This window comes from Aspergillus terreus, genomic scaffold (assembly GCF_000149615.1).
Source record: "Aspergillus terreus NIH2624 scaffold_4 genomic scaffold, whole genome shotgun sequence".
Lineage (NCBI taxonomy): Eukaryota > Fungi > Ascomycota > Eurotiomycetes > Eurotiales > Aspergillaceae > Aspergillus > Aspergillus terreus.
The window spans coordinates 580,801-605,921 of NT_165927.1; the positions used below are offsets into that span (position 1 = coordinate 580,801).

Here is a 25,121-nt window from a genome sequence, read left to right on the forward strand (position 1 = left end):
GAGAAGGAGATATCAATACAGAGGAGTGACAGATGGCTTTTCACTCATGAATAAGTGACAGAACAAAGTGACAACAGAGACTTGCCCTGAGTCGGTTTAGTTGGAGCTATAAACCCCCCTCTCCCTCTCCCTCTTCTTCTCTCCTCCTCCACTACGCATCTGGCGAGAACACCGCTATCCAGACTCGATTCTGTCCTCCCAATGAAATGAACCTTCGAGACGTCAGATGCTGAGGATCACAATGATCATTACACTACCAAAAATGCTTCGGCAACTAGTGGTATGTAAGGTGTATTACATGGCTGTGGACGTGGTTTGACAGATGCACAGGTACCATGATACATAATGTCTTTGACTTCCGCTCCTATTGATACCTGGAGCCAGTGTGCCCTTCTACTCTTCCTTTGCGGTCGAAGTTGGGCAACACCCTAGGCGAGGAAGTGGATATGCTGCAAGTTCTTCGAGACTACGTGGAACTTATACAGGAGCAGAACTTCAGGCAGCTCGACCAAGACACGAAGCGAAAGGCACTTTTGGCGTTCAGAAAGGCCTCTAAACAAGTCATCCGGGAAGCTTTTGTGGTCGTATCCGCGAACAACAATATGGGAGACCCCATTGTGTCTTCGAACTTCGGTGTAACCGCCAATGCCATCTTCGTTATCAGAGACGAAGATCCGAAGGAACTCGAACCGAATGGCTGGATTCCGCTTACGAAACTGAAAGAGGGCCCGAAAATAAAAGGCCTCATCAGCTGTGGTGATGATAAGCAACTCCGGCCGATGGTTCTATGCGGTACAACGAATTTGCTCAGCAGTTGGCCCTTTCGTTTCCTGCCAGATTAAGGAGAAGAATAAAAAGCCATCCGTCATCTTTCGGAAGAACTATGGTGAAGCAGGGGAACTGGCGGGATTGATTAATTTTGTTTCATTTCCTCTTAGACGCTGTATTCGGATAAGTACTTGGCCAGCGGACGCCAACATCTGCAGGAATTGGAGTAGCAAGACGCATGACAAATCCTGTTACATCGCGCTGCAGGAGTCTCGTTCGCTTACTTGCTGATCTCCGAGACAGCCCTAATATCGGCATGACCCCGTACATATCTATGGAATACTACATACTACCTCCGCCACTCGACAACTCTTGGACGGATAAATCGATAGCAAACAGCGCATCCCTATGAGTCGGTGAAAGACATTGTCTCGGTTTAAAATAGATAAAATCTCGCCATTGGCTCGCCTGGGCTGGTGAGCTTACTTGCATTTCTAGTCTCTTGTGGCTTCAAGACAAGACAACTCTCGACCTCACCATGACTCGCCACGCAACACAAGAGTATTTAAAGCGGCTGCATTCCTAACCTCACACCCATCTTCACATTGAACCCACCACCAATCCCAGCCATGATGCGTTCTACCTTCACTCTGACGGCTCTCTCAGCCTTTCTCCCCACCGTTCTCTCCTCCATCGTCCCACCCGATGGCTGCCCCCTCCCCAATTGGACCGTAACCACCTTCTCCTGGTACAACGGCTCCCACAGCCTCGACTGCATCCACAGCGACGTGGACCGCAACGCCAAAGGCTGTTTGTGCGGCAAAGGGTGGTGCGCGCCGGACCCGGCCACCTGCAACGGCACCATGGTCCCCGTCTGCTACACGGGCATGCCCAACTACCAGCCCTGGGGCTACGGCCCGCCGGAGACCCTCGACATTGTCTTCGAAGACGGCCTCACCTGCCACGACCAGTACATCGGGTACCGCGTGCATGACATCGCGCACGGCGAGTCCAACTGCGGCTATGCGGACCGCGGGCTGGGACGCATCGTTGCGTTCTATGGTTCCTCGAATGAGGCGAGCTCTATTGGACGGATGGATTATACGCTGGGCGATGGCCATGCGCTGGAGTGTGCGAATGGGAGCATGATTACGTACAGTGGGAGTACCGAGTTCCAGTTGAACTGTGTGCATGATGAGTTCTTCAATGCAACTTGCACGGCGGAACCGTTCGAGGTGCCGGTGTTGGAGTATCACTGGGCGGACCCGGGCTGGTTAAACTAGACACTGTTACTGGTACATGGGCAACTACCTAGGTAGCTACTAGGTACATACATACACGTCAATAGCAATAGCACTCCCCGCGTCCTTCTACCGGTACGTGACGCTCCAGATCTTGTAGCTCTGCTCGCTGCCCACGGCCGACCCATCGGCATACTGTAGTTGGTAGCCCTGTCCATTGCCGAGGAAACTGGCCTTGATATCCGCAGCCTGGCTGCGCGACGCCACCAAACTCCCACTCGGCCCAATCCACTTGCCGTCCAACGCGCTGGACACCTGGAACTTCTGGCTCTCCTCTCCCCTGCTGTAATGGATCACCCACCGCTGCCGCTTATCACTATGATCCGCCGCCGCCGGAGCGCTCGTCAGCTTGTCCGTGCTGCCGGCATTCGTCAGCGCGGTCTGACCATGCTCAAAGACCAGGTAGCGGCCCTCGGTCAGATACCCGACGACCTCCTTGAAGCCCTGCTCGAAGAACAGCGCCTCCGACACGTTCTGCTGGCCGTACGGCACCGGCGGGCGCTGCTGCGGGTGGGCGGCCTCACAGTTCGACGTGCCCGTGTACAAGTCGCCCAGGCGATCGGGCTCGTCGGCGTCCGGCAGATGCGGCAGACTGGTGTCCGGGTGGTCGAGGTCGAGCGCGTTGACGAGGTCGGACATGTGCGCGCGGCGCCAGGGGACCATCTCCGGGGTGCGTACATTGTCGTAGCCGCGCGCCTCGAGCCACTTCTCCAGGAAGAGGATCTGCGAGTTGTGGTCGGCGCGCTCGGTGAACACGCGGCCGCCGCGGGTCCACGGCGACACCATGTACAGGGGCACGCGGAAGCCCGGCCCGACGAAGATCTTGCCAAACAGCCCGTACGGATCCTCCATCCACTCGCCCGGCGTGTCTTCCGGCGAGTGGAACGGCGCGACGTGGTCGCCCCAGCCGCCCGTCTCGTCGTAGCTGATGATGAGCAGCGTCGAGCTGTACTTCGGGCTGTGCGTGACCGCGTCGACGACCTTCTTCTGCAGCCACGCGCCGTCTTTGGGCATGTACGGCGGGTGCTCGCTGAGCTCGGCCGGCCCCACGATGAAGCTGACTTCGGGCAGGCTGCCGTTCGACGCCGCCTGGTAGAAGGCGTCCAGGCCGAGGAAGCTCAGCCCGCGCTGCGCCAGCGGCGAGTCGTCCGACGCGTTCTGGTACTGTTCGAACCAGGCCAGCGGGTTGTCGTCGAAGTTGTTCTTGTCCTGGTATACCTGCCAAGAGACCCCGGCGTCCTGGTAGATCTCGTAGATGGTCTTCCACTTGAGCGGGTAGCAGTTGATGCCGTTGTCCTCGCAGCCTGGGGAGCAATTAGCAACAAACCCCGAGTTTAGCTTTGCTTCAGGGACGCGCACCTGGTGTTTCGTTGTTGTCAAGGTACGGTCCGCCTTGGTCGGGACTCTGAGGGCCCCCAGGGACGTTGACCGAGCCACTGACCAGCGTCACCCGGTTAGGGCTGGTCGAGGTGATTTGTGATTCCTGCGGCTGTCAGTTGCGGCCCCTTACTCAAGGTCCACAGGGACACACCTGGTACATATCACCCGCGGTCCAGCCCTCTGCAATGGCAAAATGCACCGGGATGTCGTCACGCTTGAGATACCCCCAGCTCCAGGGGGTGTTGTTGCGCGCCCACATGTTATTCAGCCCGTGGTTCAGGGCTGCTTGGTTGTCCTCGTAGCCGTTGCTCCCGGCGGTCATGCATTGAATCGCGCCGCTCCAGTAGCTGCTATTCTTGTAGCCCAGGTACCAGGGGAGGAGGGTCTTGGTGTCAGACGACATGTCCGGGGTGACAGTTCTGAGGTGGTCAGTGGCTTGTTGTGCGTGCAGGGCAGTAGGGATCAGTCATACTGGTACCAAACGGGCGTCCCATTGCCATTGACCTGGACGTTGGGATCGTTGAAGCCGCGAACGCCGGCCATCGTGCCGAAGTACTAGACGCTCGTGTCAGTACACGTTCCGCCACACGATCCGTCAGCCGTACATTGTTCCATGATCGGTTCTCCTGCATGAAGATCACGACATGCTCGATATCCTTGAGCGAGCCGGCTGCCGCAGGAGTGCCCCCGGCCAGCAACAGCAGAAAGACCGAACCTAGCAGTGCACTCATCTTGTCAATAAACAACACGTAGAAAAAGACGAAGAGTCAAAGAGAGATAGAATAGCACCTACGGAGATAGTTATAGTACAATGTAACCATGCGACTGAGCCCAGACGACCAACACAACAGTGTTAGTCACAGTAGCATCCATCTGGTGGAGCATAACGAGGAGCGTGCAGCGCATTGGATACCCCGACTCGACAAGCTACCGTCCAGATTGCCTGCGGATGTTGAAAGGAATCGGCGGACGCCGCTAAGGGGAGAGAGCCAATGCGCTGAAGCCGGTTGGCAACTAGTCGGCCGCTATGATGAAGATCGTCGGCGGCCGAGTCTGCAGCAAAGCATGTGCTGTTGGATTGGAAATATATTGGACTTAATATAAACAAAGAATCCTGAAGAGGAGAGCGGAGGGTTTCGCGGTAAAGCGCTTGCCGTATGGCTCTATGCTCGGAGGGAGACTGAGGGCAACGTGCGGAAATCCTTGGTGCTTATTGGGGGTATTATGGGATATTCTCATAGACACTTTTCTTCCACTTCAAACAGCTGGTTTGAACCATTCGGCCATAAGAACTAGTCTTCAGGGGAAGCCGCGGACAGCCGATGGATGGATCGCCAGCACAGCCTCTGGCCCCCACCAACAGGTTTCATTGAGTGTGGGTTACGATCCAAGAGAACACAAAATCACCCATTTATATGAGGCAGCTTGTGATCTGGTGGAACTGGTCCAGTCGATTCGGAGGATGCAACGCAGGTCCAGTCGAAGAGAATCCCGTCCTGGAGATGATCAAGTCGAAGAGTCAACGGGGGCTTCCGATGACCTGGAAAAACATGGAAACCTAATCATGAAGAGAGAATGCTGCTCGAAAGGCCGGGGAATTTATCTTCCCATCGTCTCAGTTGTGTTATGGATCCTTCTGTGGAGTTGGTACACAGCTCCGACTGGGCTGCCTTCTATAGCTGTGCCTGGAGAGAAGACCCATCTCACAGATCATCAACTATCCGAATCGCCTCATGTAGAGAGCCCTGATGCGCTGCGTCCGCAGATCCGTTTGCATCCAGAGAGCTACATGTACAGAGAGTCCGTGACGCAATACAAGCACTGGACGGTTACTGCAGAGGACCTTCGCCCAGACGGGGTGCTGAAGCGTGTATACCTGATCAACGGTACAGTCGTTATCGCGCCTCAATCCTGGCTCTACTAACAAGCCAACAGGCATCTTCCCCGGTCCGACGGTGGAAGCGCGCTCTGGCGATGTCGTGGTCATCAACGTTACCAATCATCTCCTAGATGATTCTTTCACCGTGCACTGGCATGGTCTTCACATCGAGAGTAAGTCCTATACTCCTGCATTTACAGTATTGTTTGAGCAGGAGCTGACCATGCGAAGACTCTATGGACGGCGTCGCAAGCGTAACACAGAATGCAATCCCTCCGGGGTCATCCTTCACCTATCGGATTGTCATCCCCTCCGACCAAAGCGGCACCTTTTGGTATCACGCTCATGCGGGCTTAGCCCGCGCTGATGGTCTCTACGGCGGCTTCGTAGTGCACCCCGCGGCTGCCAAATCGACGGCCCACGGACTGACGAGTCGAAGGGGGAGCATTGATCCTAAGTCAGAAAAAGATGTGTTGCTCCTGGTCGGCGATTGGTACCATCGATCCGGGCCAGAGGTCATGGCATGGTATATGCGTGCTGGCTCATTTGGAAACGAGGTAATCTTCTCATTCATTCGGTTGGACTTCACTGACCAATATCTTGGGAATAGCCAGTACCTGATTCTCTCTTGATCAATGGCTTGGGACAGTTTAATTGCTCGATGGCTGTCCCTGCAAGGCCGGTAGATTGCATCCATCATCCAATGAACCTATCGCAGATTCTACCAACAGATGGAGTTTACAAACTACGAGTAGTAAACACGGGGTAATTAATTGGCCACGCTAAAGATACACCGCTAATCAGACGCTAGGTCTCTTGCCGGTTTGACACTCACATTCAACAATCATAATGTTACTGTCCTCGCTGTTGACAGCATGCCGGTGGAGGCTCGGAACGGTCAATCCGTGGGAGTGCTATATCCTGGACAACGCATGGACCTGCACATCCAACAGACTAGTGAAGACACACCGTCTCTATTAGAGGCTCACCTCGATGAAGAGTGAGTCCTCACTTCAAGCTCCTATTGTCTGGGCGAACAGATCTTAAACTGACTCTGTAACAGATGCTTCAGATACCCAAACCCCGCGCTGACATCTACCCAAACATTTTTCATCTCTTCATCAGTGCATACTCCAGATGGATCTCCAAGCCCTGATATGGGCTCAGCTCCAGGCTCAGAGCCCGTCTCCATCGACATACACGATCTCCCATCCGCAGGGCACATACTGTCGCAGCTCCCTCAAACCGCTACGGTCAACACGACAGAGGTAGTATATACCAAAATCCAAAAGCTATCGATCCGACACAACGTACCATACGGCTTTTTCAACAGGACCTCCTGGGTTGCTCAGGCCGATCCGCCAATACCCTTGATTGACCTGCAACGCGAAAAATGGGATAGAAACCAGCTCAGTATTGCAGTCAGCGGTCCTTCTAGCAATGCGGGAGCCGAGAGTGAGGCAATGTGGGTAGACCTGGTTGTGAATAATCTTGACGATGGGGGACACCCATTTCACCTGGTATGTTGCTTTTCAGTATCATGATCGAGGTCCCTTAGTTAAGGCATAGTCTGACGGACACAGCACGGTCATCACTTTTACATCTTGGCCGTCCACAAAGCCGCCATCGGATGGGGATCCTATAATCCCTTCACAGACGATGCTCCTCCTGGACTGGATAAAGTCAAACATCCCTATACGAATGGATATGACCTGTCTCGCGCAATGTTTCGAGACACAGTCTACATCCCTAGTCGTGCTTATGCGGTCCTGCGCTTCAGGGCGGATAATCCGGGGATCTGGATGTTCCATTGTCATATTTTGTGGCATTTGGCGAACGGAATGGCCATGCTCGTTGATGTGCGACCGACTCTTACTTCCTAACTATGAGGTCAGGTGACCATCCGTCTCCTCCATACCAAGTCGGACAGAGTCTGAAGACGCAAAATCATCGCCAGACCCTCAAAAATGCATTTTTTTGATCCCTGTCTGCATTAGTTCGCATTAGACTACATCGATAGACCATTCACAGGCACACAGATGGGTCCTGTCATCAATAAAAGTGGATAAATTGGCCAAAACCATCCAACCGGGCTGAGGAGTTGAGTGCACCAAGGCCCACTATGGAGTAATCAGGACTGGTAGCTCAGTGGTCAGAGCGAGCGGTTCCGGCGAGCGGGTCTCTCGTGGTCGGGGTCGGGCCCTCTGGCAAACCGGTTGGACAAGGTACCCACTCCAACCGGACACCAGACTGGGTCACGGCCCCGCCGGGCAAAGAGACCTGCTCGCCGGGATCGCTAGGGCGTGGGTTCGAATCCCACTCAGTCTACTTTTTTGTTTTTGATACTTTCTTTTCCTGAGAAGCCTTGCATCTAAAATAGAGTTAGTATATTTGTTATATGGTAATGATTATATCTAGCTCAACTTTCAATCGTCTATTGTCTTCTGACGTACTAGATGGTTGGATGAATCCACAATATATATCCCGTAGGATGTGTACAACCACTTCACTCAGCTTTTAATTCTGCGACCTTCCCACAACACATACACTCTTCAGCTAAGCCATTCTTGCTCATAACGCTGGAACCACATGCTGTTGGCGTTCTAAGCCGACAGACTTTACCAGCATCCCCTTACCTCTATGGTGGGCACCTCTTCCTAGCTTGTCACCTAGCTATCACGATATCACCTCACAACAACCAAGAACTCAAACCTCTAAGATGACACAAAACCCCCCACGACAAGCCCTCACAACACCCCCCGATACACCTTGGTATAAACACCTCACCATCGACCTCCTCCTCGCCGTCCTCAACCGCACCCTCTTCCACCCCTGGGTCGCCTGGATCGCCGTCCTCAGCCTACGCGCCCAGGCCACCCCCTACGCGCACCCCGCCTTCGTGCTCGCGACAACCTACGCCGTCGTCCTGACTCTGCTGGCGGTCGCGCGCGTCATCAACCGCCGCATCGCGTATGGCCTGCCGCGCCCCGTCGACCTCGGCGACGAGGTTGTCGTCGTGACCGGCGGCGCGAGCGGGCTGGGCCTGCTCATTGCGCGCATCTACGGCCTGCGCGGGGTCAGCGTCGCCGTCCTGGATGTCAAGGACGTAGGGGGTGTTGAGGGGTGGGAGGATGGTGCTGGCGTCGAGTATTACCGGTGTGATATTGCGGATCGGGCGCAGTTGGAGGCTACGGTGGAGAGGATTGAGAAGGAGGTATGCATCCCCCCCTCTTCTCCAGGACTTATATTCTACGCGCATAGCTTGATAGATTGGTTGATTGATTGAACGTGTCTAGCTGGGTACTCCTACAGTCTTGATCAACTGCGCCGCGGCCCGCATCAACGGCAACCCGCTCCTGTCGCTCCCCGCCGACGCCTTCCAGAAAACCATCCAGACCAACCTGCTCGCCGTGTTCCACGCGTGCCAGCTCTTCTTGCCGCGCATGCTGGCCACCGCGAACGGAGGCACCATCGTCAATGTCAGCTCCGTGCTGGGACAGCTCTGCGCCGCAGGGTTGGTGGACTACTCGGTCAGCAAGGCGGGTCTGAGTGCCCTTCATCGCACGCTGGAGGCGGAGCTGCGCACGTCGGGAAACGACGACAAGGTGAAGATGCTGCTGGTCGAGCCGGGCCAGGTCGCAACGCCGCTCTTCGAATCGGTCAAAACACCCAATGCTTTTTTTGCGCCCGTTCTCGAACCCGTCAATGTCGCCCAGGAGATCGTTGCTGCCATCGACGAGGGTCGAGGTGGCGTCATTAGGATGCCGACGTACGCCATGCTGGTCAACTGGTATGCAGTGTTGCCGGCCAGTATCCAGCGACTCGCGCGATACCTGGCGGGAATTGACTATGCCGTAGCGCGGCCGTCGTCCGAAAAGAGCGGGGATGGTTCTGGTGAGTCGCCACAAAAACACTCACAAGAAGATAAGAAATCTGTAGATGAGAGTTGATGCAGTTGCACCGGGGGTATCGCCCAATGTATGACTGTCATGTGAAACGAGCCATGCCATGTATAAAAGACAACTTGAACAGAGCTACCAAACCCTGTAACCGACTTGCCGTAGCAAGCAGTGATACCAGACGCGTCCACTCTATTGCTCCTCAGCCAAAATCATCTTCTCACGCTCACTGCGTCTAGCCCGCAGGTTCTCCTTCTTGGTGTGTCTGCGAACATTCTCCTCGCGTCTCTTGATCGCCATAAGCTCCTCTCTCTTGATCTCACGAGCCTTCTTGATAGGCTTGGGCACATGGCGCTGGCGTTTGATTCTCTTGATTTCCGGCATGTGCGAGTATCTTTCCACCAGCGTCTTGTTGTACTCCATCTTCGCTTTCTGGCGGGCGCTCTGGACACCGCTGCGTTCAGAGGCGTTGGCACGCCAGAGCCGGATGTTTCCGTCGTCGGATCCCGACAGGATGTATTTGTTGTCCGGGGTGAACTTGCAAGAGAACACACTACACCGAGTTAGTTTTCGAAAATAGTACCAGAGAAAGAGACATACCGTTGCATCCGTTTCGTGTGGTAGATGTCACGAGAGTGACCCTGCGCTCTGTTCCACAGACGCACAGTCTTGTCATACGAGGCGGTCACCAGCTCCTCACCGGTAGGGCTAAACTCCACATCCATCACGGCGGCAACATGGTCTTTCAGCACATTCAACGCCCGGTTCATCTTTCTCATGTCGAAGATATAGACATTGTGGTCTTCGTTCGCAACGGCGAAGTTGAACGCTTCCATAGGGTTCCAGCTGATGGCGTTGGAGGCGAGTCGCAGAACCAGCTTGTGTAGGGGTTGTGAAGTCCGCAGATCATACATGATCACGGATCGGTCGATAGCGGTCGAGCCCAAGATCGAAGTCTCCGTCTGATTGAAGGCAACCGAAGTGATGGTGTCGATGCTGGTCGGCCAGTGGAGGGTCTGCGAAGGCGTAGAGGAAGGACGAGAGAGATCGTAGATCGAGATCTGAGAAGACGCGGCAGCAAAGCTGGGGTGGTGTCGGTGATGTGTCACGCTGGTGAAAGCAGACTGGCCCAAGTAGGTCGCCAACGGCGGAGCTTCAGAAGACGAATTGTAAGGATCGAACAGCTTCACGGTTTTGTCGCTGGCGCAAGACAGGAGTTTCCGCTCCGGTGTCCAGCACAGCCCTTTGACGATATTCTCATGGGCCTGCGTGTTCCACACTTCCTCGCGTGTCGTCAAGTCCCACACCTTCACAACACCATCACCGCTTCCACTTGCAAACCGTTCCAACGAACCAGGATCTTTTGCCATAGAATACACACCATCCACATGGCCGTCACCCATCTGGCCCAAGAAGGGCGCAGCAAACAGACGCTCTAGTTTTGTGGCATTGAGAGCACGTGTATATTCTCGAGCTCGCTCGAACGGATGCTGCGCCGGGTCGAGATTTCGGGGCTGTCGAACGACAGTAGATCCCGGAGCCTGCTGCGAGGAGGCGGGACGAGAGAGAGCTTTGATTTTCTAGATCGTGTTAATCGGAGGCCTACTGACAGTAGCGACGGAGTCCCGACTTACCATGACCACTTTGAGAAATGTAAATTTGAAGGAGAAAGAGAAGCGGAGAGAAAAATGTCTGTCCGATATAAATTCTTATTTTTTTCTGCGGGAACAATTTTTGCCCTTTTGGGTTGGAGCGCCAAGACCGGCGGGCGGTGAGCAGCTCCCAGCAGTGACGCCGATACCCTGCCGTCTCAGGCTGTCTCGCTGTCCTGCTCAGCTTCTCATCATCCTGCTTCTTCCTCCGCCCCCTCCCCTTCTATCTCGTTCGTTGGTTTGTGACTCTCCTAGTCGCCCTTTCTATCGCACCCCTAACCTATCTCCTCCCTCATCGACCACACAACTCTGACCATGGCGCCCTCCTCGACAACCGCTCAGCGGATCGAGGAAGCTCGGGCTCTCGCGAAGACGGATGCTTCCAAGGCCGAGAGCGTCTACAAGGAGGTTCTCGCTCAGGGCCCCGGATCGTCGGAGAGCTCGTCGCGTGATTATGAGAATGCCTTGGTTGGATTGGGAGAGCTCTACCGAGATGAGAAGAAGCCGAATGAGATCGCAGAACTCATCAAGACCAGTCGGGATTCCTTCTCGTCATTTGCCAAAGCGAAGACGGCGAAACTTGGTACGTGTTGATGTGATAGGAGATGGCAATGTTACGAGATCGGACCGAATTGACTGACCCTCTACAGTCCGTCAGCTGCTGGACCTCTTCAGTGAAATCCCCAACACCCTCGACATCCAGATCGCCGTCATCAAATCTTGCATCGACTGGGCCGTTGCGGAGCGGCGATCCTTCCTCCGACAGAATCTCGAGACCCGACTGGTGGCCATCTACATGCAGAAGCAAACGTACTACGACGCCCTGACCCTCATCAACTCTCTCCTTCGCGAGTTGAAGCGCCTTGATGACAAATTGATGCTGGTTGAAGTGCAGTTGCTGGAGTCCCGGGTGTACCATGCCCTGGGCAACCAGGCCAAGGCACGCGCTGCCTTGACGGCCGCCCGGACGTCGGCTGCCTCCGTTTACACTCCCCCCAACCTGCAAGCCGGACTGGACATGCAAAGCGGTATGCTCCATGCGGAAGACAAGGACTTCAACACTTCATACTCCTACTTCATTGAGGCTCTGGAAGGATACAGCTCCCTCGATGAAGGCGAGAAGGCGACGGCGGCTCTTCAATACATGCTCCTTTGCAAGATTATGCTGAACCTGGTGGACGACGTGACGAGCTTGTTGGGCTCCAAGCAGGCCCAGAAGTACGCCAGCCCTCGACTCGAGGCCATGAAAGCAGTGGCCCGTGCCCACGCCAATCGGTCGCTGGAGGAGTACGAAAAGGCGCTCTCGGACTATCGGTTCGAGCTGGGCAGTGACGCTTTCATCCGGAACCACCTCCGCCGATTGTACGATGCCATGTTGGAACAGAACCTCATCAAGGTGATTGAGCCGTTCAGCCGCGTGGAGCTGGACCACATCGCCAAGATGGTTGGTCTGGACACGCAGCAGGTGGAGCGGAAGTTGTCGCAGATGATCCTGGACAAGGTGATCATCGGTGTGCTGGACCAGGGATCTGGCTGTCTGATTGTCTTTGATGAGACGGAGCGGGATCAGGCATACGATGCCGCCCTGGAGACGATTGAGAAGCTGAGCAATGTGGTGGAAGAGCTGTACACTAATCAGGCATCGCTGCTGGAGTGAGCCTGTCGGATTTGGGAGAGTTGACGAGCTCTATGTCTTTTGGGAAATAATCACCGCTTGTCCAAATGAATGAAGACCAATATCAGAGTATACAAGTATCCAAGTAGCTGGTACCTTGAATTATTTGTTGTCGTGGTAGGCGTAGGATGTACCGGGTACGAGCTGTGATTGGCCTGTCCAAAAGGGGTAAAGCGCGAACCGCGGCAAAAGAATCGCGACTTCGTTTCTCCAGACTCATCTTCAGCTTCCATCCGCATTCCGCTCTCATCGTCGCAGAACAACACCCAAATCCCCATCTCTCGGATATCCCTTGTGCGGAGTGTGGTATTTTCCTCGCCACGAGCCATGCAAGCCCCAATGCCGCCCAACTACGGGCGTGGTTTCCCGCAGGCCGCCCAACGATCTCCTGCCACGCCCCGTCGCGGACCTCCAGCTCCAGGTTTGTCGCTCCGCCCCTTGATTCTCCATCACCTTCTCCATTCAACCTACTCCTTCAGATCACCGTAATCCTCATCGCTAATGTCGTCATGTCCAGCAATGCCCGTCCCCATGTCCCAGCACGCCGTCCCCCCTCACTACATGGCGGCCGCCCATCAGCGCCCCATGGCTCATCCCAACGACGCGGCGCTCCGTCGCAGCCGCAAACCCACCGATAAGAACATGCCCGACGGCATCGAGGACGTCATCATCGGTGAAGGTGTGCAGCAGTACAAGAGCCTGCGCGAGCTGGAGAAGCGCCTTGACGCCGCGATCGTGCGCAAGCGTCTCGACATCCAGGACTCGATTAGCAAGACCGTCAAGAAGTACCGTACCATGCGCATCTGGATCTCTAACACCGTCGAGTCCCAGCCCTGGCAGACCGGCCAGAACGGCGGCGCCGCCGCCCCGACCGCCCACCCCGGTTCCGGCCGGTACAAGGTGCGCATCGAAGGCCGCCTCCTAGACGACGACAACACCGATCCGACGATGGCCGAGGACAGCGACGAGGAGGCTGCTGGCCAGGCAGAAGACGGAGCGCAGGCAAATGGTGACGCGATGGACCAGGACGGCGCGGAGGCCAAGAAGGCCGCGCCCAAGCGCGCGAAACAGCGCTTCTCGCACTTCTTCAAATCCATCACGGTCGACTTTGACAAGTCGTCGACGGTCAACCCGGAGGATATCAAGCCCGTCCATTGGGTCAAGCCACAGCTCCCGCCGAATACGGTCTCGCTGCCCCCGACCGCCGATTTCGACTCGCTGCAGTTTTCGCGCGGTTCGCAGGAGAACCTCAACGTGACTGTTAGTCTGGTGCGCGATGAGACCCCCGAGAGGTACAAGTTGAGCAAGGAGCTGGCCGAGGTGCTGGACGTGGAAGAGGAGACCCGCAGCGGAATCGTCCTGGGTATCTGGGACTACATCCGTGCTATGGGGCTGCAGGAGAACGAGGAGAAGCGGCTGGTACGGTGTGACCATCGTCTGCGAGCGGTATGTATCCCGCAAATCATGAAGTATGGCAAATCCTAACAATGCACAGATCTTCGGAAGGGACCAGATGTTCTTCCCACAGATTCCGGAGAGCATCGGCCCCCACACGAGCCCGCTCGACCCCATCAAGCTCCCCTACACCATCCGCGTCGACGAGGAGTTCCACAAGGATCCAACCCCGACCGTTTACGACATCCAGGTCGCCGTGGAGGACCCGCTTCGCGCCCAGATGCTCGCCCTGACCCAGAACCCGCAATACACGGCCGGTCTGCGGCAGATCTCCACCATGGACGATCAGGTAGCCCTGATCATCCAAGCCTTGACGCACTCGCGCGCAAGACACTCCTTCTACACGGCCCTGAGCAAAGACCCGGCCACCTTCCTGCGCCGCTGGATCAACTCGCAGCGCCGAGACCTCGAGACCATCCTGGGCGAGGCGACGCGCGGCGGCGGCGAGGACGGCAGCGGCCCCGAGTTCCGTCGTGGGGGTCCTGATAGTGCCTGGGATACGCCCGTGGCCCGTGAGGCGGTGCGGTACATGCTCGCCAAGCCGGAGGCGGCCATGGGACGGTGATTTTTCTGTACCTCTATCATCGACCGTTACGTTTGTTTTTGTTATCCCGAGCGGAGGGCATTGTTTTGGAATTGGGGCGCTTGTGCGGTGTTTGGACTGGTATATTCTTTTGTTTTGTCGCTATCTTTTCCAGCTGCAGTGACGTAAAATCAGACAAGACTTAATTATTTCCGGTGTTCGGAGTCTCTGGTTAAGTACCAGGATGTCATGCCCAAGCAATGAACGATAAGTATAGGATATCTACGCAGTCTGTACAATCAGAAGTTGGACACCCCAATACACCAGACAGTCAATAACCAAATCCAGCATCACTTGGTCCGCTTCCGCGACCAACCCCATGGCAACCAACCTATCACTACGCATACCCTACGAAGTGGCCGCAGCAGCGGCCGTAGCCTTCCGCCTGCGCAGCTCCTCCGCCAGACCGGGGTCAACAGCGGACGCGACGGTCTCGACGGTAACCTCGTCCCCAAGGAAGAGGGCACCTTCTTCGGCCTCGAGCTCCGCCGCTGCTTCCAAGACCATCTTCTGCGCGATATTCTCAGCCTCCTCCTTGCTCAGCTTCTCAACCTTCTCCTTGCTAGGCGCCGGCCCGCGGAAGCGCTTCATGACAGTCTCGATCATCTTCGAGAACCAATAGTAGTTGAGGCCGTTGAGGACGAGGTTCGATGCGACGTATGTAAGGACCAGCCAGGTGGGAACGCCGGCGGCGGTGAAAGAGGCGAACTTGGAGACCTCGGCACCGGCGCGGGCGCAGGCCTCGTCGACGCAGAGACTGCCGTCGCGGACCTGGAAGACCTGTGTGGAGATGTTGACAGGCTCGACGAGCGAGTGGCTGCTCCAGGTTTGTTTCAGGGCGTGCCACATGTCGCGGTAGACGAGGGCGGACTGCCAGGTGCCCCAGACGAGACGGCAGGAGAAGAAGACAAAGAGGAGCATCATGCCGTTGTACCATTGGAGTTTGCTGCCGGTCATGTTGATCTTGTCGAGGAACCAGTGGATGTTGAGGAAGGGGCTGGAGAGCTCGTAGAGGATGAAGGTGGGGGAGTAGAAGTTGACAAAGGGGCGCTGTACATGGTTGTTAGTGCGAGTCATAAAGGGAGAACAGTTGGCTGTAGGAGACGTACGAATCCAAAGCTAAACACCCACAACGCACTGATGGCGTGGAATAACATTCCAATGCCGAAAATGCGCATGTAGATGGTACTCACGATCAGATCGTAGATGAAGTACCCCGCAGCTAGGCCGCTGATCATTCCGCACGACCCCGTGTAGCCGTATACGCGCTCCCCGATTGACATGGACTTGCGCTCCTGGTCGGTGAAGAGGACCCAGAGGGCGAGGGCGTTGATGGTGGTCGACTGGACGAGGGACACGACATGCACGTCCCAGTTCAGCTTGGTCCGGCGGTTGAGGTTGGGATAGTGCTGGGGGAAGAGACGCGGGGACAGCCAGGGCGAGACGACGTAGTGGATGAGCTGGTAGCCGACGAAGGCGAGGAGGATTTCATGGATATGCTCGGAGGCCGCGGGAACGTTGAAGTACAGAGCCCAGGGCTCGACGAGGTCTCGAAGCCATCCCGGAGGAGGCCCTAAGGGGTCCAACATCCCGATAGGAGACCACCTCTGTCGGTGGTGGGAGGTGGATGGACCGGTAGCTGGACTAGGGAGCTAGGTAGCTAGGTCTCCGGAGTGATGACGAAAGAGACACCAGCAGGTTGATGTGTGAGAAATATACCAGAGAAAGGAGGATAGTGAAAGGGGGGGAGAGAAGCCTAGACAGGCGGAGCCATGACTGAAAGGAGGCGGAAGAGAAGAGGAAGAGGAGGAGAGGAGAGGAGAGGAGGAGATGTATGATGGTATCAGCAAGTCAGCCTGTCCGTCTAAGCGCCTCGGCAGCTGTCCCCGCGGATGTCTGATTTGTCCGGCTGCCACGGGGGTGGTTACCTGTTGGGGATGCTCACCTGACCGCCTCAGCCCTACATTCACCTCCATCTACGGACATCTACATCTACACTTTACATCTTCAGACACACATAGTACACAGTATAACCATATATTCTGACTCCAAGAAGCAAATTCCACACAGGATAATAAACATCATAGTCATCACAAAGGAAAGTACACAAGAAAAAAACAATGTAGGCTTCCCCAACAGCCCATGGTCACACCGTTGGACTTGTATAGACTCCACGTGAGCCTCCTCAAGTCACAACACATTCCGCATCATTTCCTCTCCCTAATCAACTGCACTCATGACCTCCGCCCCAAGTCCGCTGTCGCTATGCTGCCCGTAGAGGACCATTTTCGACTGGTCTTCATCGAGCTGTAACTGATCCTCCGGTTCGGCCGCCTTGGTCGTCTCTGCATCGTCGAACTCAGACGATTCCGACTCGGACGCCCCATCCTCATGCTCTTCCTCCTCACGACCGTCCTGGGTACCTGATACCGAGCGTGGTGCGGTGGTGGAGCTGACACCGCTAACGCCGCTCACTCGTCGATCTGTGGAGACCACACTGCCCGTCCCGTACACCATGCTATCGGCATAGGTGCCCGTGTAGCTTGTCCGTCGCTCCGTACCAGCGTCGCTCTCATCCCCGCTCTGATGTTCATCCTCTTCGGGAAAGGCTTCGTTCTCCTTGTTGGCAACAGAGCTGCGACCGCCCCAGGATGCCTTGCGTGCAGAGAAGTTGGACTTTACTGAGTGACTCCGCTTGAGACTGGCAAACCCACTGGTGTGACTCGTTTGCCGATCGGTCACACCTCGGTTACCCGTCACATGGCTGAGACTAAGAATCCGCCGTTCCTTGCCCACGTTGGCTGGCGTGCCAATGTTGGGCTGGGATGGAACCTGCGACCGCTTCCTCAGTGCCATTCCAACACTGCTGCCAAGAATGCTACGGGAGTCCTTTGCCGTGCTGGCATTGCTGGTATTGCTGGGTCCGCGGGGGCGGCCTCGCGCCTTTTTCATGTTCAATCCCTGCAAGCCGCTGGGTCGGCTGAGAAGAACACTGCGAGCGTGGTCAAGAACACCTTCCAAGATACGCTTCTCCAAACTGTCGGCACGGTCCTCCATGACCTGCATTTCCTCCTGTCGGAGCTCAAGAGCCATCTCCAATCCGGAAAGCTCCTTGCTGAGTTTCGTGTTCTGCTTGACGAGGTCTTCCTTCTCGGATTTGAGGTTGTGGATCATCTTCAGCAGAGAGTCTTTCTCCTCCTTGAGACTGACAATCTCGGCCTCGACCTGATCTCTCTGCGCATTTCTCCGCTCCAGAGCGATTGCGGCCTCTTCCGCCTCCTTGCGTTTGCGGTCGTTCTCCTCTGCAACAAGGGCCGTTTGAGCGGCAAACATCTCATTCATCTTGCGAGATGTCTCCATGATATCTTTGTGCATCTCGTCCAGCTTCATCATTTGCGTAACGGATTGGTCTGCATTCTTCGCGTGGTCGATGAGCGTGTCGAGCTTGTCATGAACAGGGCTGTTGTTGTTGGTAGCATGGTCGAGCAGCTGATTCAGCTTGTCGTAGATCTCTCCATTCGTACTCGTAGTGTGGCTCAACAACTGATCAAGCTTCTCATGGACCTGGTCGTTGGTGACACGTTCCACCAGGATATTCAACGCTTCTTGCACTTTACTGTCCTTAGCGTGATCCAGAAGGTTGTTGAGTTTTTCCTGGACCTGGCTGTCGTCGTACTTGTCCGACTCCGGGGGTGGTAGGGCAGGCAGCATTTGGGGGATAGTCGATGGAAGGGCAGACAAGTCCATCTTAAGATCTCGAGAGGACTGCTGCGCATGGTCATAGTGTTCGCCGACGATAGTAAGGATCTTTTGAATAGACTCCAGGACCTGGGGGTGAAACTCGTGCAGCTGACTCTCGACACGCGTAGTCGCAGCAGCAGCGCGCTCAAGGTCAGATCGGGCTTGCTCTTGCTGTGTCTTGACTTCATTATGCATCTCCTCCATCTTGTTGTATGACACATCAACCTTTTCAAAGAATGTCTTGGTGTCGACACTGATCCGTTCACAGGCCTCGTTGACACTGTTGCCCATGGAGCCAATGACCAGCTTGATGTCCTCTGCGAGGCTCTTGGTGTCCGTGACTGCTTCCAGATGAGCGTTGTCTCTCTCCACAGTTTCCGAGAACTTCGAGTCGATTGCAGCCTGGACTTCGTCATACTTGGACATCACTTCACCAAGCTTCTCGTCAATTTTGGATCCCAGTTCGACAATAATAGCTGCCCGTGTCTCGTCCTGCTTAACAAGAGCCGCAGCGTCGCGCTCCTCGTTTTCCAATTTTGCGGCATCCTGCTCTCCCCGTGCACGCTCAAACTCGCGGTTAATGAGTTCCGTGAGTTCGTTGATGTTCTCAACGGTCGTGAAACTTTCGGCAGATACAGCCAGGCCTTCAAGGAGCTGCTTCAGTTCAGAAAGGCCCTCATTGCTTCCATCAAGCTTGCTCTTCAGCTCATCCCCAAGCCCTTCGACAACGGCCCGAGCCTCCTCGATCTTCTCATGGAGACCAGCATGTTCGACCTTTCGTGCCTCGAAGCCTTGAGCAGTCAGCTCATTTTCAGCCTCAGTCTTCTCCTTGAATTCCGCCACTAGGGCGGTCAGATCCTGTATCTCGGTCTTTGTCGGTAGGGTTTCCGGGTCAGGAATCTTGAGCTCTTCCACCTGGGTCTTGACCTCGAAGATCATGGCCTCCACCGTCTGCAGATCAGACTTGACCAGCTTCTCCGCTTCCGTCTCCTCTTCGGTTCCTTTGCTCTTTGATTCATCAAGTGCAATCCACATATCTTTCATCAGCGTTTCCAAGGTACCGATGTCGGCCTTCGTAGGGCCTTCGGACTCCAGACGGGTAGACAACTGGGACAGAGCTTCTTTCGTTTCCATAACAAGAACCTCTAGAGTACCAATCTGGTCCGCCTTTGCGATTTCGTCGGCCGGAGGGAAGGTCATCTGGTCGAGTTGGGACTTCGTGTTGCGGAGAAGAGTTTCGATCGCATCAGTATCCTCCTTCTTGGCCGTCGTCTCATCCGTGGGAGCATCACGGGCTATCATGCCTGTGACGGAGCCCTGCAGTTCGCGTAGACCAGCCAGCACTTCGTCCAGGTGCTCCTTTTTGAGAGCATCCTCGGACGGTTCTGCGGCCCGAGGGGTGGACTCGATAGCCTCAACTTTGGCTTGAAGCTGGGTAATAAGGGCCTTCAACCCTTCGATGTCGCTGCTGATGGTCGACTCGTTTGCGAGCATAAGCTCTCCACCCCGGGTTGTCTCGCCTTCTTCTGTGTCCTTCTGGGACTGACGAAGCATTTCTACGTCAGCCTTCAAGCTGTTGAGCCCCTCCTTGAGGCTTTCCAAAAGCTCGAAATGATTATTCTCGGTCGTCTGTTCCAGAAGCTTTGCTAGATCATCCCGAATCGTTCCAACACCATCAGTGAAGGCATCAAGGAGCTCGCCAGTGGCAGAGAAGACGCTTTCACCTCCATCCCTGGGATGGGTGCTTTCTTCACGGAACGACTCCAGGTTCTCGCGGATAGCTGAGATGATATCATCCTTGTCGGTTTTCTGTTCTGCAGGGATGAGGCTCATGCTCATGGATTCGCGGAGATTTTCAAACTCCTGCTTGATGATACTAGTGATGTCGTCGGTCTTCATAGACTTTTGACTTTCCGACACGTCACGAATGGCGTCGAGGATCTCGTCCTTGTCGCTTGATGTATTGCTCCGGAGTAGCAGACCGCTGAGGGTTGATCGAAGGTGCTCAAATTCCTTCTCCATAGCATCAAGCAGTTCGGGGGTGTCGGGATTGCCACGGCTGTTGGTGGACAGAGCGGTCTCAGTGATTGTCTTCTCCATGTCAGCCTGGAGCAAGCGGAACCCTTCTTTGACGGTATCCATAATCTCATGTTTCCCTGACGCTTCAGGGATGTTTGCAGTGTAGCTTTCCAGCTCTTGGCGTACAACCGCAATGCCATCCTTGACAGCGTCCAAGACGTGCGCGATGTCTTTCTCGTTCGCAGAAGAGGCTTGCCTCAGTTCATCTTTCATGCTATCAAGATGCTCATGGAGGCGCTCCAAAACTTCACCTCCAATGTTGTGGTTGGCCGACGTCGTGGCTTCGTGGAGACCAGCTGAGATAGCCTCCATGAGGTCGTCCTTGTTCAGCTCAACCTCTCTAGTGATTGAATTCTGCTGCTCGAGTCCTTCTGCGATGGCATGCAAGATCTCTTCCCGAGAAATGGACGGCTGCGCATTGGTGCTCACCGCCGATTGTTGAGCTGTGAACGCATCGTTGATCGCATCAACGACTTCATCCCGGGTGACATGCGGTTTCTCCATATCTTTGGCAGCAGAAAAATGCGCCGCAATGCTGTCTGATACCGCACTGAGGATCTCTTCACGGCCTATCCCGGAGTCAACGGTTTCCCGGCTGAGAGCACTTTGAGATGTGACTGATTCGGTGACCGCCTGCAGTACTTCTTCCCGAATCGCACCCAAGTGTTCAGGCTCCAACGATCGAGGGGCTGGCTGGTGGTCCTGAAGGCATTCTTGAATGGTGTGGATAATTTCGTCTTTGGTGATGCTCGGTGGGTGTTCAAACTGTTGCATGCCAGCCTGCACGGCAGCAAGAACTTGATCGTAGGTCACAGCTTGCTCGTGCTGGGGCTGGTACGCCTTGAGCCCCTCCGAGAGACATTCCAGGATCTCATCCCGTTCAAGACCGAAATTCTGCAATTCAATTTCAGGTTTGTATGTCTCCCAAGCCTCCCGGACCGTCTCGAGGATTTCCTCCTTATCCATCTCAACGCCACGCGGCTCAGCATGAAACCGCGACACATCAATTTCGTCAACGGCTCGCTTGACGATTGAATAGATCTGAGCAGTATCCATCGCGGCACGAAATTCAGACAGCGCAGACGAATGGCGACGGTTTTCAGAAATGATCGCGTGCATCTGGTTCCTGAGGTCGTAAAGACTATGCTCGATAATAGCCGAAATTTCCTCCTTCCCAGGAGGCTGCGGTTTGCTGTCCTCAATGGCGCGAGCAGCCCCGAGATCCTCGAACTGACGAGCCAGGTTCCGACCCATTCCCAAGACCTCGCCGCGGAGTTCTCGCACGAGGGCTTTCACCTCATTTGTCATGCCGCCGCTCTCGATCACGCTGTTCTTCACGCGCTTCATTATCGACAGCATTTCGTCCGAAATCTGACCATCCGCGTGCACCAGGGAACGTTCAGCGGATTTACCCTGACCGTTGTGCATGACTTCCATATCGGGTGCATAGGCTTGTTCCGGGTCGAGCGATCTCGTCCGGGAGGCACTAAAGTCCATGTCTTTCTTGGGGGGTAGATGACTGGCACTAGGAACACCTCGTGAACGTACCAAAGCCTTGTTATTCGACTCCTCCTTCACGAGGTTGAGGATCTCTTCCAGCATTTTCATGGTTTTGGTGTCGACCTCCTTCGTGGACGTGTCGGACGTGGGTCTCGCTTTGATCTCGTCGACCAACTCGACCAGCTTCTCCTGGCCCTCTTTGGTTGCCATCTCGCGAAGGACCTTCTCCAATAAGGCGATACTGGCGGAACCGTCCGAAATTGGAGCGGGAGAGCCGCAGAGTTCTCGTTCCATTGCAGCAGCAAAGGCGTTAGGACTGGTCATTCGGGCGGCGGGATATGTCTTCCTTGAGCTCGGAGAACTATCCGGTTCCTGGTTGTTAATACCACTCTCAGAGTCTAGAAGAGGACCGAAATCCCACCTTGTGGCAGCATCAGGATCTAGGAACTTGGCCGCTAGACTGGATGACAGCTCACGGAGGCTTTTGCGGATATCTTCGTCTCGTGCGTTGGTGGCCGCCTTCAGACTCACGAGGTCGGTGGCGTTGTCTTTGCTGCGGCGACTCAACTGGGCCATCTCACGTTGCAAGTTGCTGGCAATGTCGGTGAGGCTGTGTATCTGGGTGGACAAGGATTCGAAGCAATAGCTGTTGTTGGTGGATGGCGAGGGTCCTGTAAAGGGATCGGAGTCCTGGCTTTTCGCATGGGGGTCGCTCTCGCGCGGCAATTGCATGTTCTGAAGGGCTAGCATGGTGGCGGATGGCGGCGTACTTTCGCCCAGAATGGGCTTGGACAGGTAACGGTTGGAAATGTAGAGATTGGGGAGATCCCGCTCCGCATCTCCATTATCTGGCGTGGGGTTGGATCGAGTCTGGTTCTTTTCTTCTGGTTTCGAGGGCGGCTCTAGGATAGATGCTCGCTTCGGGCGTTCGGGCGATTTGCTCTCCAGGTAGTTCAAGAACTCGGATCGTGTATCGGTGTTCTGCAACGACTGCATGCGCTTGTGGAATTGCCCTTTGATCAGCGACTTCTCCGGCGATGACTTGGGCGGCATCGGGTTCGTCGTATAGGGGCTGGGCGCAATGTCGCGATTCCTTTCGGTAAAGTTCGCGGCCACGGCCTGGATGCCGGGCGATACATTGGCTCTGGTCGTTACAGGGCTGGTCGATGCGGATCCCGGATTCATAGGTAGCGGTGGGGGTGCGCGTTCAGGGTCCGAACTATCCCACCTTTGTTTCCGACGCCGTGATGTTAGTCGAATGCAGTCCATGGTGGGGAGTCAAAGAACGAAGAGAATAAAGTAGAAATACGCTAGTGTTGGACATACATGGGGACTGATTGACTTCTGAGGACGAGTTCCCTGTCGCGGGAACCTTCTCGAGTGTGAGAGGGCATGGTCTCAAGTGAGGTAGTCGTGGTTCAAGTGGAGATATGAGTCGGATGGTCGTCGAGGGTTCGATCAGACTGCGACAAGTGGGCGGAGCGGTATGTATGTTGGAATGTGTAGAAGAATGATCGTCGGCTTAAAGTCGTAAAGGCATATCAATCGTGAAAACAAAACAAGAGGAATTGGGGTTGTAAGGCAGGAATTCGACAAAGGCAACAGAATCAGAAAGAAACAATGCGCTTGCTATGTATGGGGAGTGTGGAAGAAGAACGAGGAAGGGGGAATCAAGGGCGCAGAAACGAAACAATGGAAGCCACAACGCGACAGACAAGCTGGTTCAAGACCGGTCTCAGCGGATAGAGAGAAGCAACAACAACAACATCAGCTGTGGATGTCGATAGAAGATCAAGAATTAAGTAGTCGATGGAGAAAACAACCGGTGGAGAAGGGCTGGGAGCAAGTGGTAGCTCATGGGGCATGGCTCGTGGGCCGGTCCAATCTGCGGCGTACACATCAAGCACGGCCGCCTAGCAACGGCCCAGCCTCCTCGTTGTCCTGTAAACAAATCTCAGGCGGTGAGTCGGGACGTCACTGGCCCAAAGGGGACAGTTCTTCCGGAAGACACCCGGAGCTAGCCCTTTGGAGAATTTTGCCGGTTCAGGCCTAGTCACCGCCCATCGGTAATGCAACCAATCAGCCGGCGGCACACAAATCGGCTTGCCCTGAACCCTCTCCCGTGCACTTCCCAAGCGAAAAAAAGACCGTCGAGCGCGGAGAACCTCATTTCCTCGACGAAGCACATCCGACAACCACCCCATCGACCCCTGCTGCCGCTCACCGGGACTTTCACAATGAAGTGTTCGTATCCCGTCGCTCTCCTACTACGATATTTGTTTCGATCATGAATCCCATACTGACCGGTTGTTGCGACAGTCATGAAAGTGGGCCGTGTGGCCATCATCACCCGTGGCCGTTACGCCGGTAAGAAGGTACGACAAGACCAGTGTTTTTCTATCCCAGCGAGAGGAGGAAGCGATTGTTTGATCTACATGGACGATTTCGACGACGACGGCCGTGAATAGCCCGACGAAGCGACAATCGAAGATGGATGAACAAAGGAGCTGCGGGAAATACCAGGCAGATGAATGCTGACCAGGTTCGCGGTATAGGTCGTCATTGTCCAGCCCAACGACACCGGCTCCAAGGCGCACCCCTTCCCCTATGCCATCGTCGCCGGCATTGAGCGTTACCCCCTGAAGGTCACCCGCCGCATGGGTAAGAAGATGGTCGAGAAGCGCAGCCGCATCAAGCCCTTCATCAAGGTTGTCAACTACAACCACTTGATGCCCACTCGCTACACTCTTGAGCTCGAGGGTCTCAAGGGTGCTGTTTCCGCCGACACTTTCAAGGAGGTCTCCCAGCGCGAGGACGCCAAGAAGACCATCAAGAAGGCTCTGGAGGACCGCTACACCAGCGGCAAGAACCGTTGGTTCTTCACTCCTCTGCGTGCGTACCCTGTGATTTTATTGACTGGATTCTGGCTGACATTAGCAGGTTTCTAAACGGGGTATTTTTATGGGGCGTTTTGTCGTTTGAGCGCGCAAGGTCTTAGAGAAGGCAAAGGGAAAAAACGCATCGAAGACATTCGGTTCATGAGCATGGAACGATCGCAGAAAGTATACCATCGCTGGCGGAAGAATTGGGAATGTATCGATGTACAAGTCCAGGACTTGGCCATTTTCTTTAATGAGGAGGCCCGTCAGCCCTGGCGTCCTTGAATGAAATGGAAATATGAACAAATTCAAAATTTCTTTTTGTCTGAT

At 55.1% G+C, this 25,121-nt stretch overlaps 11 protein-coding genes across 11 annotated transcripts; 6 read left to right on the top strand and 5 right to left on the bottom strand.

The window, feature by feature from the left end:
- Positions 1–241: 241 nt before the first annotated feature.
- On the top strand, positions 242–842 carry ATEG_02997 (uncharacterized protein; the record flags this gene model as incomplete). The annotated part of the gene is made up of 2 exons (XM_001212175.1): positions 242–284; positions 385–842. 2 exons carry the CDS (start codon positions 242–244, stop codon positions 840–842), a joined length of 501 nt encoding a protein of 166 aa, XP_001212175.1.
- Positions 843–1,333: 491 nt separating this feature from the next.
- ATEG_02998 (uncharacterized protein) lies at positions 1,334–1,633 on the bottom strand (the record flags this gene model as incomplete). Its single annotated transcript, XM_001212176.1, has 1 exon — positions 1,334–1,633. The coding sequence occupies one exon, from the start codon at positions 1,631–1,633 to the stop codon at positions 1,334–1,336; it is 300 nt and encodes a 99-aa protein (XP_001212176.1).
- A 505-nt stretch (positions 1,634–2,138) lies between these two features.
- ATEG_02999 (nonhemolytic phospholipases C family protein) lies at positions 2,139–4,180 on the bottom strand (the record flags this gene model as incomplete). The annotated part of the gene is made up of 5 exons (XM_001212177.1): positions 2,139–3,373; positions 3,429–3,552; positions 3,601–3,868; positions 3,922–4,004; positions 4,055–4,180. 5 exons carry the CDS (start codon positions 4,178–4,180, stop codon positions 2,139–2,141), a joined length of 1,836 nt encoding a protein of 611 aa, XP_001212177.1.
- Positions 4,181–5,013: 833 nt separating this feature from the next.
- Positions 5,014–7,211, top strand: ATEG_03000 (uncharacterized protein; the record flags this gene model as incomplete). Its single annotated transcript, XM_001212178.1, has 7 exons — positions 5,014–5,335; positions 5,385–5,501; positions 5,560–5,885; positions 5,939–6,093; positions 6,140–6,328; positions 6,392–6,848; positions 6,912–7,211. The coding sequence occupies 7 exons, from the start codon at positions 5,014–5,016 to the stop codon at positions 7,209–7,211; spliced, it is 1,866 nt and encodes a 621-aa protein (XP_001212178.1).
- Positions 7,212–8,047: 836 nt separating this feature from the next.
- ATEG_03001 (SDR family oxidoreductase) lies at positions 8,048–9,278 on the top strand (the record flags this gene model as incomplete). The annotated part of the gene is made up of 2 exons (XM_001212179.1): positions 8,048–8,542; positions 8,625–9,278. The coding sequence occupies 2 exons, from the start codon at positions 8,048–8,050 to the stop codon at positions 9,276–9,278; spliced, it is 1,149 nt and encodes a 382-aa protein (XP_001212179.1).
- A 175-nt stretch (positions 9,279–9,453) lies between these two features.
- Positions 9,454–10,630, bottom strand: ATEG_03002 (rRNA-processing protein SOF1; the record flags this gene model as incomplete). Its single annotated transcript, XM_001212180.1, has 3 exons — positions 9,454–9,462; positions 9,501–9,780; positions 9,828–10,630. The coding sequence occupies 3 exons, from the start codon at positions 10,628–10,630 to the stop codon at positions 9,454–9,456; spliced, it is 1,092 nt and encodes a 363-aa protein (XP_001212180.1).
- A 564-nt stretch (positions 10,631–11,194) lies between these two features.
- Positions 11,195–12,536, top strand: ATEG_03003 (proteasome regulatory particle lid subunit RPN6; the record flags this gene model as incomplete). The annotated part of the gene is made up of 2 exons (XM_001212181.1): positions 11,195–11,462; positions 11,530–12,536. The coding sequence occupies 2 exons, from the start codon at positions 11,195–11,197 to the stop codon at positions 12,534–12,536; spliced, it is 1,275 nt and encodes a 424-aa protein (XP_001212181.1).
- Positions 12,537–13,073: 537 nt separating this feature from the next.
- ATEG_03004 (SWIB/MDM2 domain-containing protein) lies at positions 13,074–14,362 on the top strand (the record flags this gene model as incomplete). The annotated part of the gene is made up of 3 exons (XM_001212182.1): positions 13,074–14,000; positions 14,050–14,266; positions 14,340–14,362. The coding sequence occupies 3 exons, from the start codon at positions 13,074–13,076 to the stop codon at positions 14,360–14,362; spliced, it is 1,167 nt and encodes a 388-aa protein (XP_001212182.1).
- A 578-nt stretch (positions 14,363–14,940) lies between these two features.
- On the bottom strand, positions 14,941–16,181 carry ATEG_03005 (TLC domain-containing protein; the record flags this gene model as incomplete). The annotated part of the gene is made up of 2 exons (XM_001212183.1): positions 14,941–15,642; positions 15,702–16,181. 2 exons carry the CDS (start codon positions 16,179–16,181, stop codon positions 14,941–14,943), a joined length of 1,182 nt encoding a protein of 393 aa, XP_001212183.1.
- A 631-nt stretch (positions 16,182–16,812) lies between these two features.
- Positions 16,813–23,306, bottom strand: ATEG_03006 (uncharacterized protein; the record flags this gene model as incomplete). Its single annotated transcript, XM_001212184.1, has 2 exons — positions 16,813–23,140; positions 23,239–23,306. 2 exons carry the CDS (start codon positions 23,304–23,306, stop codon positions 16,813–16,815), a joined length of 6,396 nt encoding a protein of 2,131 aa, XP_001212184.1.
- Positions 23,307–24,233: 927 nt separating this feature from the next.
- ATEG_03007 (60S ribosomal eL27 domain-containing protein) lies at positions 24,234–24,860 on the top strand (the record flags this gene model as incomplete). The annotated part of the gene is made up of 2 exons (XM_001212185.1): positions 24,234–24,287; positions 24,468–24,860. The coding sequence occupies 2 exons, from the start codon at positions 24,234–24,236 to the stop codon at positions 24,858–24,860; spliced, it is 447 nt and encodes a 148-aa protein (XP_001212185.1).
- Between the last annotated feature and the right edge of the window lie 261 nt (positions 24,861–25,121).